Source organism: Nycticebus coucang, chromosome 4 (genome assembly GCF_027406575.1).
Source record: "Nycticebus coucang isolate mNycCou1 chromosome 4, mNycCou1.pri, whole genome shotgun sequence".
Taxonomy (NCBI): Eukaryota; Metazoa; Chordata; class Mammalia; order Primates; family Lorisidae; genus Nycticebus; species Nycticebus coucang.
In genome coordinates, this window is record NC_069783.1 from 53,656,593 (window position 1) to 53,669,651 (window position 13,059).

A 13,059-nucleotide genomic window follows, 5' to 3' on the forward strand; every position below is an offset into this window, starting at 1 on the left:
GCATACTTACTGCAGGTTAGGAAGACACAGTGAATTCATCTACCAACTGTCAGTTCTATAAATAGCAACACTCTGATCACCCATACAACTGAATTTAACTAATGTTCAAGTGAGTAAATGTCAAGAATTCTTAATACCTGTCAACTGAAAATTTAAAAAAAAAAAAGCTGTGAAACTTCTGGCAGAAAGGTTGAAAAGATGACTCCAGTGAGCAAGCCCTTTCCCTCTCACATAGTTTTACGGATTCCAATTGCAGAAGCTAAATATAACTTCTGCACTTGAGCAAGTTTACTACAGAGCAAGAGAGCTATTTTCATCCCTTACTGTCCACAAATCTAAAGGGAAAAGAATTGACTTCCCACATTGTAGAAGAAATTGCTTTAGCAATAAAGATAACTCTTTTAATGACAGACTCTAGACAGTAGCACCCGCATAAGCTAAAAGTCCTAATTTGGTCATTACAGTCACTGACAAGGCCTCACTCTAAATTCACAAGGAGAGAAATCTAAGTCTTAACACCTGTATACCTGGGCCATCTAAGAGGCTCCAATGTCACCTGCCTCTTCAAAGATACGCTTCCTAAAGGCCAGGCTATTCAGGTGACGATATTTTATATGCACTAGGTCAATTAAATCTCATAACCACCCACCAAAGTTAAATATTGTTATTATCCCCACAGAAGGGTCAACTAAGAAAGATGCCAGTGATCTCAGGTTTTGTCTTCACTGTAAACCTACAAGCCACCTAGAGAGTAACCCTGGAATCCATCACAATTGTGTATGTTATAAAGGAGGCAGAAAAAAGGGCAATAAACACCACTTTCTCATGTCTTCACTGCATGAAAAAATAAAGGAACATCACTTTCGAGATGCACACAGGCAGCAACTTCCATGCCATTCCACAGCAAATACTTCACGACATCACAGGCAATACTTATTAACTGTGGAAGTCAAAGCTCACCTCTCCTTTGGGCAACAATGAGACCGAAGGGAAGAGAGCCCAACTGTAATGAAGATCTAACAAATACTTAGTGAAAAAGGCCAAGGGCTATATCTTACTTGTCTTTCTTCCAGAGCAACAAGGGAATTAAATTTAACTGCATGTCACACACCTGATTAAAGAGCTCTGCAGATTTGTGACATCTCAATTTAGGGGGAGAGGGACATCTTAAAGAAAGACAAAGGGAGAGCACTTAACAAAATTTCAGAAATTACTTTCACAATTCCGACAACTTCTGTATTCTAAAACTTTTCTATATTCTAAAACTCTGAATATTATTTGACCTTTTGTGATACCTTCAGACTCATTTGTTAGTGATACTTTGACTATCTCTATATCCTCGCCTATTTCCATTCTAATACTTCTGTGAGCCCAAGAAACCTGTAAGGAAACTGTCTAAATGTGCATGTTAATAGCTGCCTAAAGCCTGAGGGATGATTTTAATGTTCTTTTGGGTCAGCTATTTCTGGAGGCCTGTATTTCTGCTTACTTTCAGATTTAAGATTGTATTCTGGAACAGTATGATCGCCTGTTCAGCCAACTATAGCTAGAGATTTTCTTACAAACAATTTTAACTTGAATTTTTCAGTGAAATTCACAGAACTCATGTCATACAGAATATAGTTCTTTATTGTCTAAAGAATAGAACTCGTGTCATACAGAATATAGTCTTTATTGTCTAAAGAATAGAACTCGTATCATACAGAATATAGTCTTTATTGTCTAAATGCCCACCATTTCACATCAGGGAGTTTATAATAGGACTCATCAGCCCTCAAATTCGGTTATTTCCTTGATTATACATGAAAGAACAGCTGTCTCCTTCACTGCCCCCCCCCCAAAAAAAGACGGTAACAAGTAGGAGAAGATAAGTTTCACAGCTAGTAAGAGTGTTTCTAAACTTTGCAATTTCTGAGTAAGAAGGTTTCAAATACAAAGAGTGACATTATGATCCAGAATTTATTTATTTATTTATTTTATTTTGTTGCAGTTTGGCCAGGGCTGGCAGGGTTTGAACCCGCCACCCTCGGTATATGGGGCCAGCGCCCTACCCACTGAGCCACAGGCGCTGCCCTCAGAATTTATAAGAGTAGGTAACCCTCATAAACTTGAGGACACAGATGCTGTATTCATGAAGACAGTGAGTTCTAAGGAAACTGCTTTCAAATTTTTGTTTAAAAAGCCATTATTTTATATAACCCACAGAGCTTGATACAATGTCTATTTTCTAATGACAAAAATTATAAATGAGAATAATTTCTACTACATTATCTTGAAATTAGGATAGTTTCCACTTTTCTAGCTAAGATTGATTGTTAAGATTTATATAAAATCAAAGCAATTCCAATCAAAAGCTTGCTCCTAAGAAATTTTTAAATCTCAGTGTTATTTAAACAAGATTACAAATTCATCTATAAACTGAAGAGACTGGGCTACTTATAAGCAAACTTTCCCCAGATGTAAAATAGGAATTCAAGGAAGTAAAATACATCAGTTAAAAAAGGGTAAATGAACTTTTCCTTTATGTTGAAAAGTAAAAGAGAATGGACATAGGGAAAAAAACAATTTTTGCTTGCTTTATGGTAAGAAAATGACTTTTACTAGTAGCTGTGGCTAAAGGCAAAAAGTAATACAGAATCCAATTTCTGTAAGAAAAAATTTTATGAAGAGCCAAGATTGCTTTCTTTTTTAATCACCTTCCCTTTTCTTGTCTTTTTTTTTTTGAAAAAGAGTCTCATTATGTCGCCCTTGGTCAAGTGCTATGCCATCACGGGTCACAGCAACCTCAAACTCTTGGGCTTAAGCGATTCTCTTGCCTCAGCCTCCCATGTAGCTGGGACTACAGGCACCTGCCACAACACCTGGCTATTTTTTTGTTGAAGTTATCATTGTTGGTTAGCAGGCCTGGGCTAGTTTCGAACCTGGAAGGCTCAGTGTATATAGCTGGCACCTTAGCCACTAAGCTATGGGTGCCGAGCCACACTCTCTCTTTTCAATAAGAAACACTTTAAAGAAGTATTTTATATCTATGTAGGACCCTCATAGTCACTGGAAACAAACAGATGGAATCTATACTGCTCACAAACAAGGATATTAAGAAAGGACAAAGTCAGCCCGGGCTGAGGTTGCTGAGAGCTATGATGCCACAGCACTCCACCCACACAACAGAATAAGACTCTGTCTTAAAAAAAAAAAGGTTCAATTAAATTTTCATGTATCAGAATCACACAAGGTTTATCAAGGAAGATCTTTAATGTATATTATCAAAGTGTGCATGTGAATTACTGAGGGCTTCATACCCATCATCTTCGGTGGGGAGAGATAGACCAGATATCCTGGCCTTATTCTTTTGCCTCAACAGATTTTGCCACCTTCACTTTGGGTGTTAATATGATGAAGCAACTGGTTATTTATTTGGAGTCCTAAATGAACTGAAATCTGGGGAAGTCACCAAGTGGCTTTCCTTGAACCCCAGCCCTGCCAAAAATATTACTCATGGAAACCAATCAAATAAGTTTTCCTCCCTTATTTTTTTCTTTTCAAAAGTATTGCTAATTCTAAAAGGCAGTAAACTCATTAATTCTAATGCAAGCCTTTTCCCCAATATTAAAAAACAAAGAATGTTTAAAAATTATTTTAAAATTCCATGGAAAGTGTTTCAGAAAGTAAATCTAGTTCATTGTTTTATTTACCTTCTGTTACTTTCAAATTAGCAAAGTCACTCAACACAAGAATTTATCAATTTCTGTCTCTCTCACTTATGCTAGCTTCCTCATGCATAACCATTTTTTTAAAAAAGATAATTTCCAAAGAAATTAAAATATGAAATTTAATAGCAAAGAAATTCTTTTTTTTTTTTTTTGGAGACAGAGTCTCATTCTGTGCCCTGGGTAGAGCACAGTACCCTCAAACCGTGCTTCAGCCTCCCGAGTAGTTGGGACCACAGGTGCTTCCTACAACACCCAGCTAGTTTTTCTATTTTTAGTAGAAACAAGATCTCATTCTTGCTCAGGCTGGTCTCAAACTCCTGAGCTCAGGTGATCCACCTGCCTCAGCTTCCCAGAGTGCTAGGATTACAGGTCTGAGCCACTGCACCTGGCCCAAAGAAATTATTTCTCACATAATTTAGTCATAAAAATGTCCTCATGTTCTATTTTCAAATACCTATGCAAAGCAGATTTCTCGCTCCTCCTGACTTTGACAAATACTTTCACACTTACATAATTTTCTACACACAGGACTATGTATGGATGACATTAAGTTTAATCAAAGGTTTTCTTCTGATTAAAGTAGAAATTTTACAATCAAACTTACAAAAACTGGAACATAATGCACTTCTCACATCACTGTTTTGTTTTTAAAGAGGTTTCTTCAAGAGTGACTTTTCTCTCAAGAAAAATGTTAAATTATAGACATACAGCTGCCTTTACTAATAGCTTATGGAAACAGATGACTTTTGGTTTACATCTGTTGCCATTTTTATTGAGTCTGTAAAACCAATGACCATCCTTTATCAAGCTCACGGTGCTTTTGTATGAAGTCACCTCTCTCCTTTACCAATCAATCTATGACTGCTAAATCCAGAGAGGGCCCTTTGTTATTTGAAGCTTTTTATCACTATTTATTGGTAGTGTTTCCTCTCAACTAATTCCTACCCATGAATTTTTCATCTTAAGCTGAACCAGCATCTCCTTCACAATGACTTTCACATATATTCTAACCCCAGCAGTCAAGCTATATATAACAGATATCACTTCAATAAATAGCAACTAGTTTTTTCTAGGATATTTGTACAAGGTTCTATTTCATTTTTTCCACAATATTTTTGTTATTTTTAGAACTTATTAATCAAAGCTGGGTTTAGTGGTTCATGCCTGTAACTAGCACTCTGAGAGGCGGAGGCAGGTGGAATGCCTGAGCTCAGAAGTTTGAGACCAGCCAGGGCAAGAGTGAGACCTTGTCTCCACTACAAATAGAAAAACTACCTGGGAGTGGTGGTGCACACCTGTAGTCCCAGCTACTCAGGAGGCCGAGGCAAGAGGATTGCTCAACCTCAAGAGTTTGAGGTTGCTGTGAGGTATGGTACCACAGTACTCTACTCAGAGTAACAGAGTAAGACTCAATCTCAAAAAATAATGAAAATAAAAATAAATAAATAACACAAAAAATCATAGTTTATCAACAAATGTGCCAAACAATATAACGTTCATCTTTTTATTTACAGACTAACCTCAGATCATTTTAAAGCATTAATAAAGAATAAGTCACTGTATACAAAAAAGTTAAGTGATACAAAGAAAACTAAATTATTTACCCTTGATGTCACTAGTAAGTAGCTTAGGTTCCAAGTCGTAAATAGGAAAGCACACAGCTGAAAATAATGTATCATCTACTGGCTTATAGAGGCTAAAACATTTGTTTTAAAAAGGCATTTTAAGCACTTAAACGAGTTTATAATTGTTTTTCTTAGTCTATAGCCTCAATAATCTGATATGACATCCATGGCTTACACGATAAACTGTAAACTAGAACATTACTTTTGGAAAAGAAAAATAATGGTAATTACCACACCATACAACATTTCTATCCAGGCTTATATTGGAAAACAAGTCTATCTTAGAGTGTCACAGGCAACAGCACACAAAACATAAATGGCAAGTTCAATGTAAAGGAAAAGAACCACCGCCTGGGGCTTAAACTACAGGACTATAGTTTAGCACTTGCTTCATGTCAGTTTAAACTTTGAGTTTATTGGCAAGGTGCAATTCTAACAGCTGCTTATGTAGCAAAATCTAAAAACTAAACAAAACTTCCAACAATTACCAACTGGTAACTAGATGAAGTGTTTGTTTCAGAATACTACATCTTTTCTAGAATAAACTGCAAAAAAGAGTTCAAGATGAAATAGCTTACGTGTGTATGAATAACATACAAACTAAGAAACTCAATGTCAGACTCTAAAAATTTGAGAATAAATTACATCTAGCATTAAATGCACTAGATAATCTTTATTCTTACAGTCAAAATCCTCTTTAATATCCTCTCAGTTTAAATCTTTATGATTCTCAAAAGTACGAATTTATAATTTATTTTCCTCCAAAAAGGAATAGCACTTTCCTCCATCCTTATTTGACTGGATTTTGAATTTTAAAATGTAAGTTTATAGCAATGTGTTAATTATATCCTTACCATTTACTTGAATATATAAAAATAGAACTTTACAGGCGGCACCTGTGGCTCAAGGAGTAGGGCACCGGTCCCATATGCCGGAGGTGGCGGGTTCAAACCCAGCTCCGGCCAAAAATTACAAAAAAAAAAAATAGAACTTTACATTTTAACTCTTGTTAATAAATCCTGGGTATATACAAAATGACAATCAAAACAAACTTACTTTCAGAGAATCAACTAAATCGTCAACTAGGAAGAGGCGCCTGAGTTCTTTTATCGTGCAGTTCACATGACCAAGAGCAGAATTACTGTATTTCCGAACCAACTCCTCAGATATAGCAACATCAGATTCCAAATATGCCCTACAAAACAAAATACATCATAGCCGTCAATGATGGGAATGTCAATCAGCAATTAGGCATCTATAAGAGATTAATTATTCTACTGTAAAAGCCCATTTTTTCCATAAAGCAAAATGTAAAAATTCACCAAGTAAAGGTTATTTCATTGATAGGCACTGTCAGCTGACCAGATAGAAAGAGCATATACTTTGAAACCAGACTGATATGAGCTTGAATCTTAAGCTCTGCCACTTACTTGGCTAGGTGCAAAGTTATTTCGTTTTCCCTCTAAACCTCAGTTTCTTCATTTATAAAACAGATTATCATAAATATTCCATGAGTAAAGTGCCAAACACAATTTGGCATAAAGAAACAATACATGGCAGTTATAACTATGGATTCGGTTTTTTTCTTTAAGTTGACAGTACGTTTGTCATCAACTCTTCCTAACAAAGATGCTATTCGTTTCTAAATCCTAAACTCTCTCAGACTAATCTTTAGGGGAAACTGCCCGATATATCAAGCACCAGAAGGCAAATAAAGTGACTGTCACAAGTACAGTGACAACCCCAGCAGAACATAATAGTTATTTTTCATCTATGTCTTAATCCCTACTGAGATGGCTGGAATTGTTAAATTTAAGATGACAACTGTAATGGCGGGGGAGGAGTCCAGTCTACAGAAATGCAAGAAACTATTTCGTTAGCTATCATTACAAAGAAGCCATTTTATCTTGGCAGAGTAGAATCAACTCAGAAGTGTTAAGTGTTCTCTCCCATCTGCTGGAGGCAGTCCCAACACCGCCCCTGTATCTGTGGCCATCAGTTACTTAAACTAGAAAGAACAGTCCTTAGACAACTCCTTGTCCCACAGTTTACCTCTGCGATTTGCCCCCAACAGATCTCCTTGTTTTTATTCACAGTGCTGTCACTCTATTTTAAGTGCTTATTATTTACAAACTGGAAGTTTCTATTAATCTCCAAACCAGTCTCGTCTGTCTACATCCTAATCCATTCAGTCTGCCAATGCCAGATTAGCTTTGTTTGAACTATCCTAGATAAAGCTGTCCAGGCTGAGCTCAGGCAGGAGTTAGGTGATCTGCTACTGCGTAGCTTTAGAACTTTGGGAAAGGAACTTCTTTGGGTCAGGGTTCCAACTCTGCAAATTAGAAAAACAAACCTTTCTAAACAGATTAGGTTCAAACATTGTGATTCTCTGATTCCAACTTTTCCTTTTTTTTTTTTTTATTAATATTAAATCATTGCTGTGTACATTAATGTGATCATGGGGCACCATACATTGGTTTTATAAACAGTTTGGCTCATTTTCATCACACTGGTTAACACAGCCTTCCTGGCATTTTCTTAGTTATTGTGTTAAGACAATTATATTCTACATTTACTAACTTTCACATGTACCCTTGTAAGATGCAACTGGAGACCTGTCCTAAATCTTTCCAACCTTATTTCCCACTATACCCTATGATGCAGCCAGAAATGAGCCAGTCACCAAATATTTTTAAACTTTAATGCCTTTGTTCCTCATGCTGTTTCCGCAGATCCACAATGCTCTCCTCTCCTCTCTGCCAACAGCTTTTCTAGCCAGTTAGCCCCATCTCAAGTCTTACCCATACACAGGGCCTCTTCTGAAACTCTCTTCCGTAAGACCTTAATGGAGTCTCTCACTCCTGTACACTTTTAACAATGCTTTTGTCTGTATTATTCTTACAGCAATTATCAGATCCAACTCTGAAATATAATCATGCATATATGTGCATATTTTTCCTACTGGAATTTAAACTGTTAAGGATGAGGAATATATCTTTATGAGTACATGGTATAACATACCATTAGACAGCCATTAATAATACAAAATAGCAGGTTATTAATACCAAGTTAAAAAAAACTCAAAGATTCACATCAAACTTTAAAGTAGCAATCATTTTTTATGTAGCTCTGAGAAACAAAAAGAGTGGTGGATAGAACCCGACTGGCATTCTGCTTTTTCGTACTACTACTGCTGATTCTTGCTAAAGACGAGATGCCTGACCATCAGGCACAAAAACAGTATTTCCTTCCCATCAATGACATTTGGGGGACAATTACATTAATTCAACTGGCCTTAACAAGATACTAATACAAGGCCAGCACTGGTTATCACTCCCTTCCGGTGATCACAGGTATTAGTAGTAGACACAAACTATGATATTGTCTTCGCTAGTGTAACTAGGGGAACTAGAAAAAACTGTCCAAAAAGCTCTTCTTTAAAACCAAATGACATATAAAATCCAATGTGTAAAAAATTCTGACATTTGGGGCGGCGCCTGTGGCTCAGTGAGTAGGGCGCCGGCGCCATATGCGGAGGGTGGCGGGTTCGGACCCAGCCGCGGCCAAACTGCAACAGAAAAATAGCCAGGCGTTGTGGCGGGCACCTGTAGTCCCGGCTGCTCAGGAGGCTGAGGCAAGAGAATCACGTAAGCCCAAGAGTTAGAGGTTGCTGTGAGCCGTGTGACGCCACGGCACTCTACCCGAGGGCAGTACAGTGAGACTCTGTCTCTACAAAAAAAAAAACAACAACAAAAAAATTCTGACATTTGGGATTGACAACATTTTTATATATTTTAATATAACTAATTAAAAATCGTATTTCTTTCTGATTTGTGGCATGTGTCCCTGTCATTCTGAAGATGCAATTTACTGAATTCCAAGCTTCCCCTCTCTGTAAAATGGTGCAACACCAACTATCTCATAGTTATAATGAAAACGTGTGCATAAAAGGCCAGACAATAGAGAAGCCATTCAATAATACTCTGTTTCCACGAAAATAAGACAGTGTCTTATTTTAAGGTGTGCTCCCAAAGATGCGCTAGGTCTCATTTTCAGGGGATATCTTATCTTTCCTGTAAGTAGGTCTTATTTTCGGAGGATATTTTATTTTCGAGGAAACAGGGTAGCAATAATTCCTGCCTTCAAACTTAGTGTCACCAATTCACCAATTAGAGAAAGCTAGAGAAAAACAAATCACCAGCCTTTGCAAAAAACAAAATAATTTAGGAGGTCTCTTCTTTTAAAGTTTATAAATCAGGCAGGAGAATGAGGTGGCAGAGAGAGGGAAGGATGGAGGGGGACAGGGCTCATGATGTACGGCACACCTCATGGGGGCAAGACATAGGTATAAGAGGGACCTTATCTAACAAACAAAATCAGTGTAACCTAATTCTTTGTACCCTCAATGAATCCCAAACAATAAAATAAAATTTATAAATCAGTTTAAGTTTACTAATATCAACTAGATGTTGTTTTAGGTAAGTATATACCCACATGCTGAAACAGATACTTGGCTTAACCAAAACAGTTTTTATATGCTTGAAATCTATTTGAAGAAAAATGATGTTCATATATAAAACAATTAGAGAGCATTTCAAAGCCACAGTTTAATAGGAAAAGAATTTTTAGATCATTTTGGGCCAGTGTTAGGGAAGCCTTCTTCAGAGCTGGGTCTTGAATTAAGCACAGACCAAATAAAAAGTATGATTAAAGCATCCTGGGAGAGTGGCCGGGCGTGGGGGCTCACACCTGTAATCCTAGCACTGTGGGAGGCCAAGGCAGGTGGAATGCCTGAGCTCACGGATTTGAGATCAGCCTGAGCAAGAACAAGACATCATCTCTCAAAATAGTCAGGCGTTGTGGTGGGCACCTATAGTCCCAGCTCCTTGGGAGACTGAGGCAAGAGAATCACTTGAGCCCAATAGTTTGAGGTTGCTGTGAGCTATGACACCACAGCACTCCACCAAGGGTGCAAAAGTGAGACTCTGTCTCCCCCCCGCCCCCCAAAAAAAGCATTCTGGGAGCTAAAGAAGGCAGCATTAAAATGGGCATAAACCACAGGCTAGGTGTGGTGGCTCCAGCCTGTAACCCTAGCACTATGGAAAGCTGAGGTGAGAGGAGTCCTATAGGCCGGGAGTTTGAGACCAGCCTGAGCAAGCACAAGACTCTGTTTCTACTAAAAATAGAAAATTTAACTGAGCATGGTGACAGGCATCTGTAGCTCCAGCTACTTGGGAGACTAAGGCAGGATTGCTTGAACTCGGAAGTTTGAAGTTGCTCTGAGCTAGGCTGAGGCCATGACACCTCTAGCCCAGGTAAAAAAGTGAGACTATCTTAAAAAAAAAAATAGAGAGAGAGACACACACACAAGATAAAGACATTTGGCCTCCATCATATAGTGTACAGAGAACCTCTATGGTGAAAGTGGTACTTTAGAAAAATTCATCTGACAATTTTTGTAAGAGCTGAAGTCAATATGGTAACAAGCAGAATTCCCTCATCAAACTTTCTGCAATGGCCAGATAGTTAAGTATTTTAGGCTTTGAGTCTGTGTAGCCTCCATCACAACTACTGAACTCTGCTATTATACATGTAGTATGAAACCAGCTAAGTGAATGAGCATGGCTGTGTTTCACAAAAGCAGACAGCAGACTGGACCTGGCCATCACTACAGTCAATAGACTCCTGGTCTCAGCTGAGGGAGAAGTGGGGAACAATAAAATTTAGTGATTTCCTTTATATGAGATAAAAATGAAGGTAGCACCAAAACAGAAGCCTGAATACTAGGATGATAGTGGCGTTACTGATAGAAATTAACATGTTTGAGAGGGGGAAGTTCATCTAAAAACATGACGAGTTAGTAGTTGTCAGAGGCTGGGTGGGGAGTAACTGCTAATAATTACAAACTTTCCTTCTAGTGTGATGAAAATGGTGATGTTTACACAACTCTGTGAGCATACTCAAAACCAATTAATTTTATAGTATGTGCATTGTGTCTCAATAAAAGTTGAGTGGGGAAAAAACAGGTACCTGTGTGAGGTATAGCTTAACGGCAACTATGTACATAATGCTAGCATACACTTGTGAAAATAAGGGTAGAAGATGATAGTTCAGAGACAAGGAGATATTAAAATAAGCATAGAAAAAGAAAGAAAAGATACAGCCACAAAGCAAAAGTTTAACAGAAAAACATATGCATACTACTGGAAAGAAAGGTATAAAATATCAGATAGTACATGCTATCACACAACGTAAAAAGTAAGAAATAAAGAAAATATAACCCTCACCAATCTTAAGATATTAAAAAGATACAACTTCCATTAAAGTAAATTAGATAACCAATATCTACTTCTAATAAAGAAATAATCCTAACAAGTAATAGAGTTAGGGTAATGATCCATAAATGGTATGTTCCATCAAGACTCTTTGAAACAACTTTGAGGAAATCTCAAAAGCAGATGCTTTTGGTGTAGCCTTTAAGCAAATACATCCAATTATTGTTAAGCAGTTAAAAAATCGCATGCCTATTAACTCTACAGATAGTAACATGAAGTCTCAGTACTAATCCTGTTTATGCTGTTGCCACTGTAGGCTTTGTTTTCCAGACATCTCACCTGAATGGGTGGCCTTCATCTGATTTCTGGATAGCTTGGATCACACCCTTATATATCCTAAAGCTGATAGTCACAGAGAGCAGGGCCAAGGCAATGTAGGCCGTTACACTCACAATGCTGAATACTGTCAACGAGAGCAGGAGGAATAAGCTGGCACCAAACACCACTCCAGTCTTCTTAATATCTCTCCAGTAGAGGAGGTCAACAACTAAAAATTGAAAGAGACAACATTTCAAATTAGAACATTATTTTATCTGTTCAGACTTGCCACATCTGGATTTCCTCCACCTATAAAATTAAAAGGCCACCAAATAAAAGCCAAATCTAAAATATTAAAGAAACATTACTTTACAAGCGACATTTAAAAACCACTTTAAATTGTATACTTATATTTCATATCATAAATATTTTTCAACCAAATCTATTTCCTGCATAACCACATTATTTCGCCTGCATACAATGATTCAATGTCTCCAGCCTGCCAGAATTCTAACCCCAAACAAGAGGTTACTTAAAATCATGCTGAGGGTTTTCATCTTCACATAATGCATAATATATATTCAAATAATCCAGTAAATATATTCAAATAATATAAAAACATTAATACCTACTTAATAAAAAGAGATACAAAGCAAAAGACAGAGTAAATAACCATCAACTACCTGAAAAGCTACTTCCTTCTAAGAGTAGATAAATATAATACCATAAAAACTTAGAGGTCAAAGAAAAAAGCAAAACAAAACATTACAGCATTACGTAACATTTATTAATAGTAAGGAGTCAGACAGAGCCTAACTTAGCAAGTTCTCTCCGCGTATGGTCACAGGGCCATTGCGGGGATCAAATAACCACGCGCCTGTGATCTCAAGCTCAGGTTATACTTAACCCAAGGAGAACTGTGATGGGTGCCAAAGGACTCTTGAATTCACTGGCTAAATGTAATTCATCCCTCTCTGCACTGTGAACAATGGGAGAAAAAAAAAAAAACTTTTCAGGTAAGATGGATATACTCTTTGTAAGAGGAATTTTAAATACCTCTTAATTTTTAAGATAAAGGAAGTGAAATCAAAGAAAAATCACATTTTTAGGGGCTGCTTTGGTTTTGATCTC

The 13,059-nt window shown here is 37.2% G+C and overlaps 1 protein-coding gene across 3 annotated transcripts in view; it reads right to left on the reverse strand.

The window, feature by feature from the left end:
- The window catches only part of RTN4 (reticulon 4), an 80,333-nt gene that overhangs the window by 3,262 nt on the left and 64,012 nt on the right, over window positions 1-13,059 (reverse strand). For all 3 annotated transcript variants that reach the window (XM_053588416.1, XM_053588415.1, XM_053588418.1), the window contains 2 exons: window positions 11,950-12,157; window positions 6,392-6,530 (listed from right to left, as the gene is read on the reverse strand). In XM_053588416.1, coding sequence (XP_053444391.1) covers window positions 6,392-6,530; window positions 11,950-12,157 — 347 coding nt within the window. The remainder of the gene's footprint in view (window positions 1-6,391; window positions 6,531-11,949; window positions 12,158-13,059) is intronic.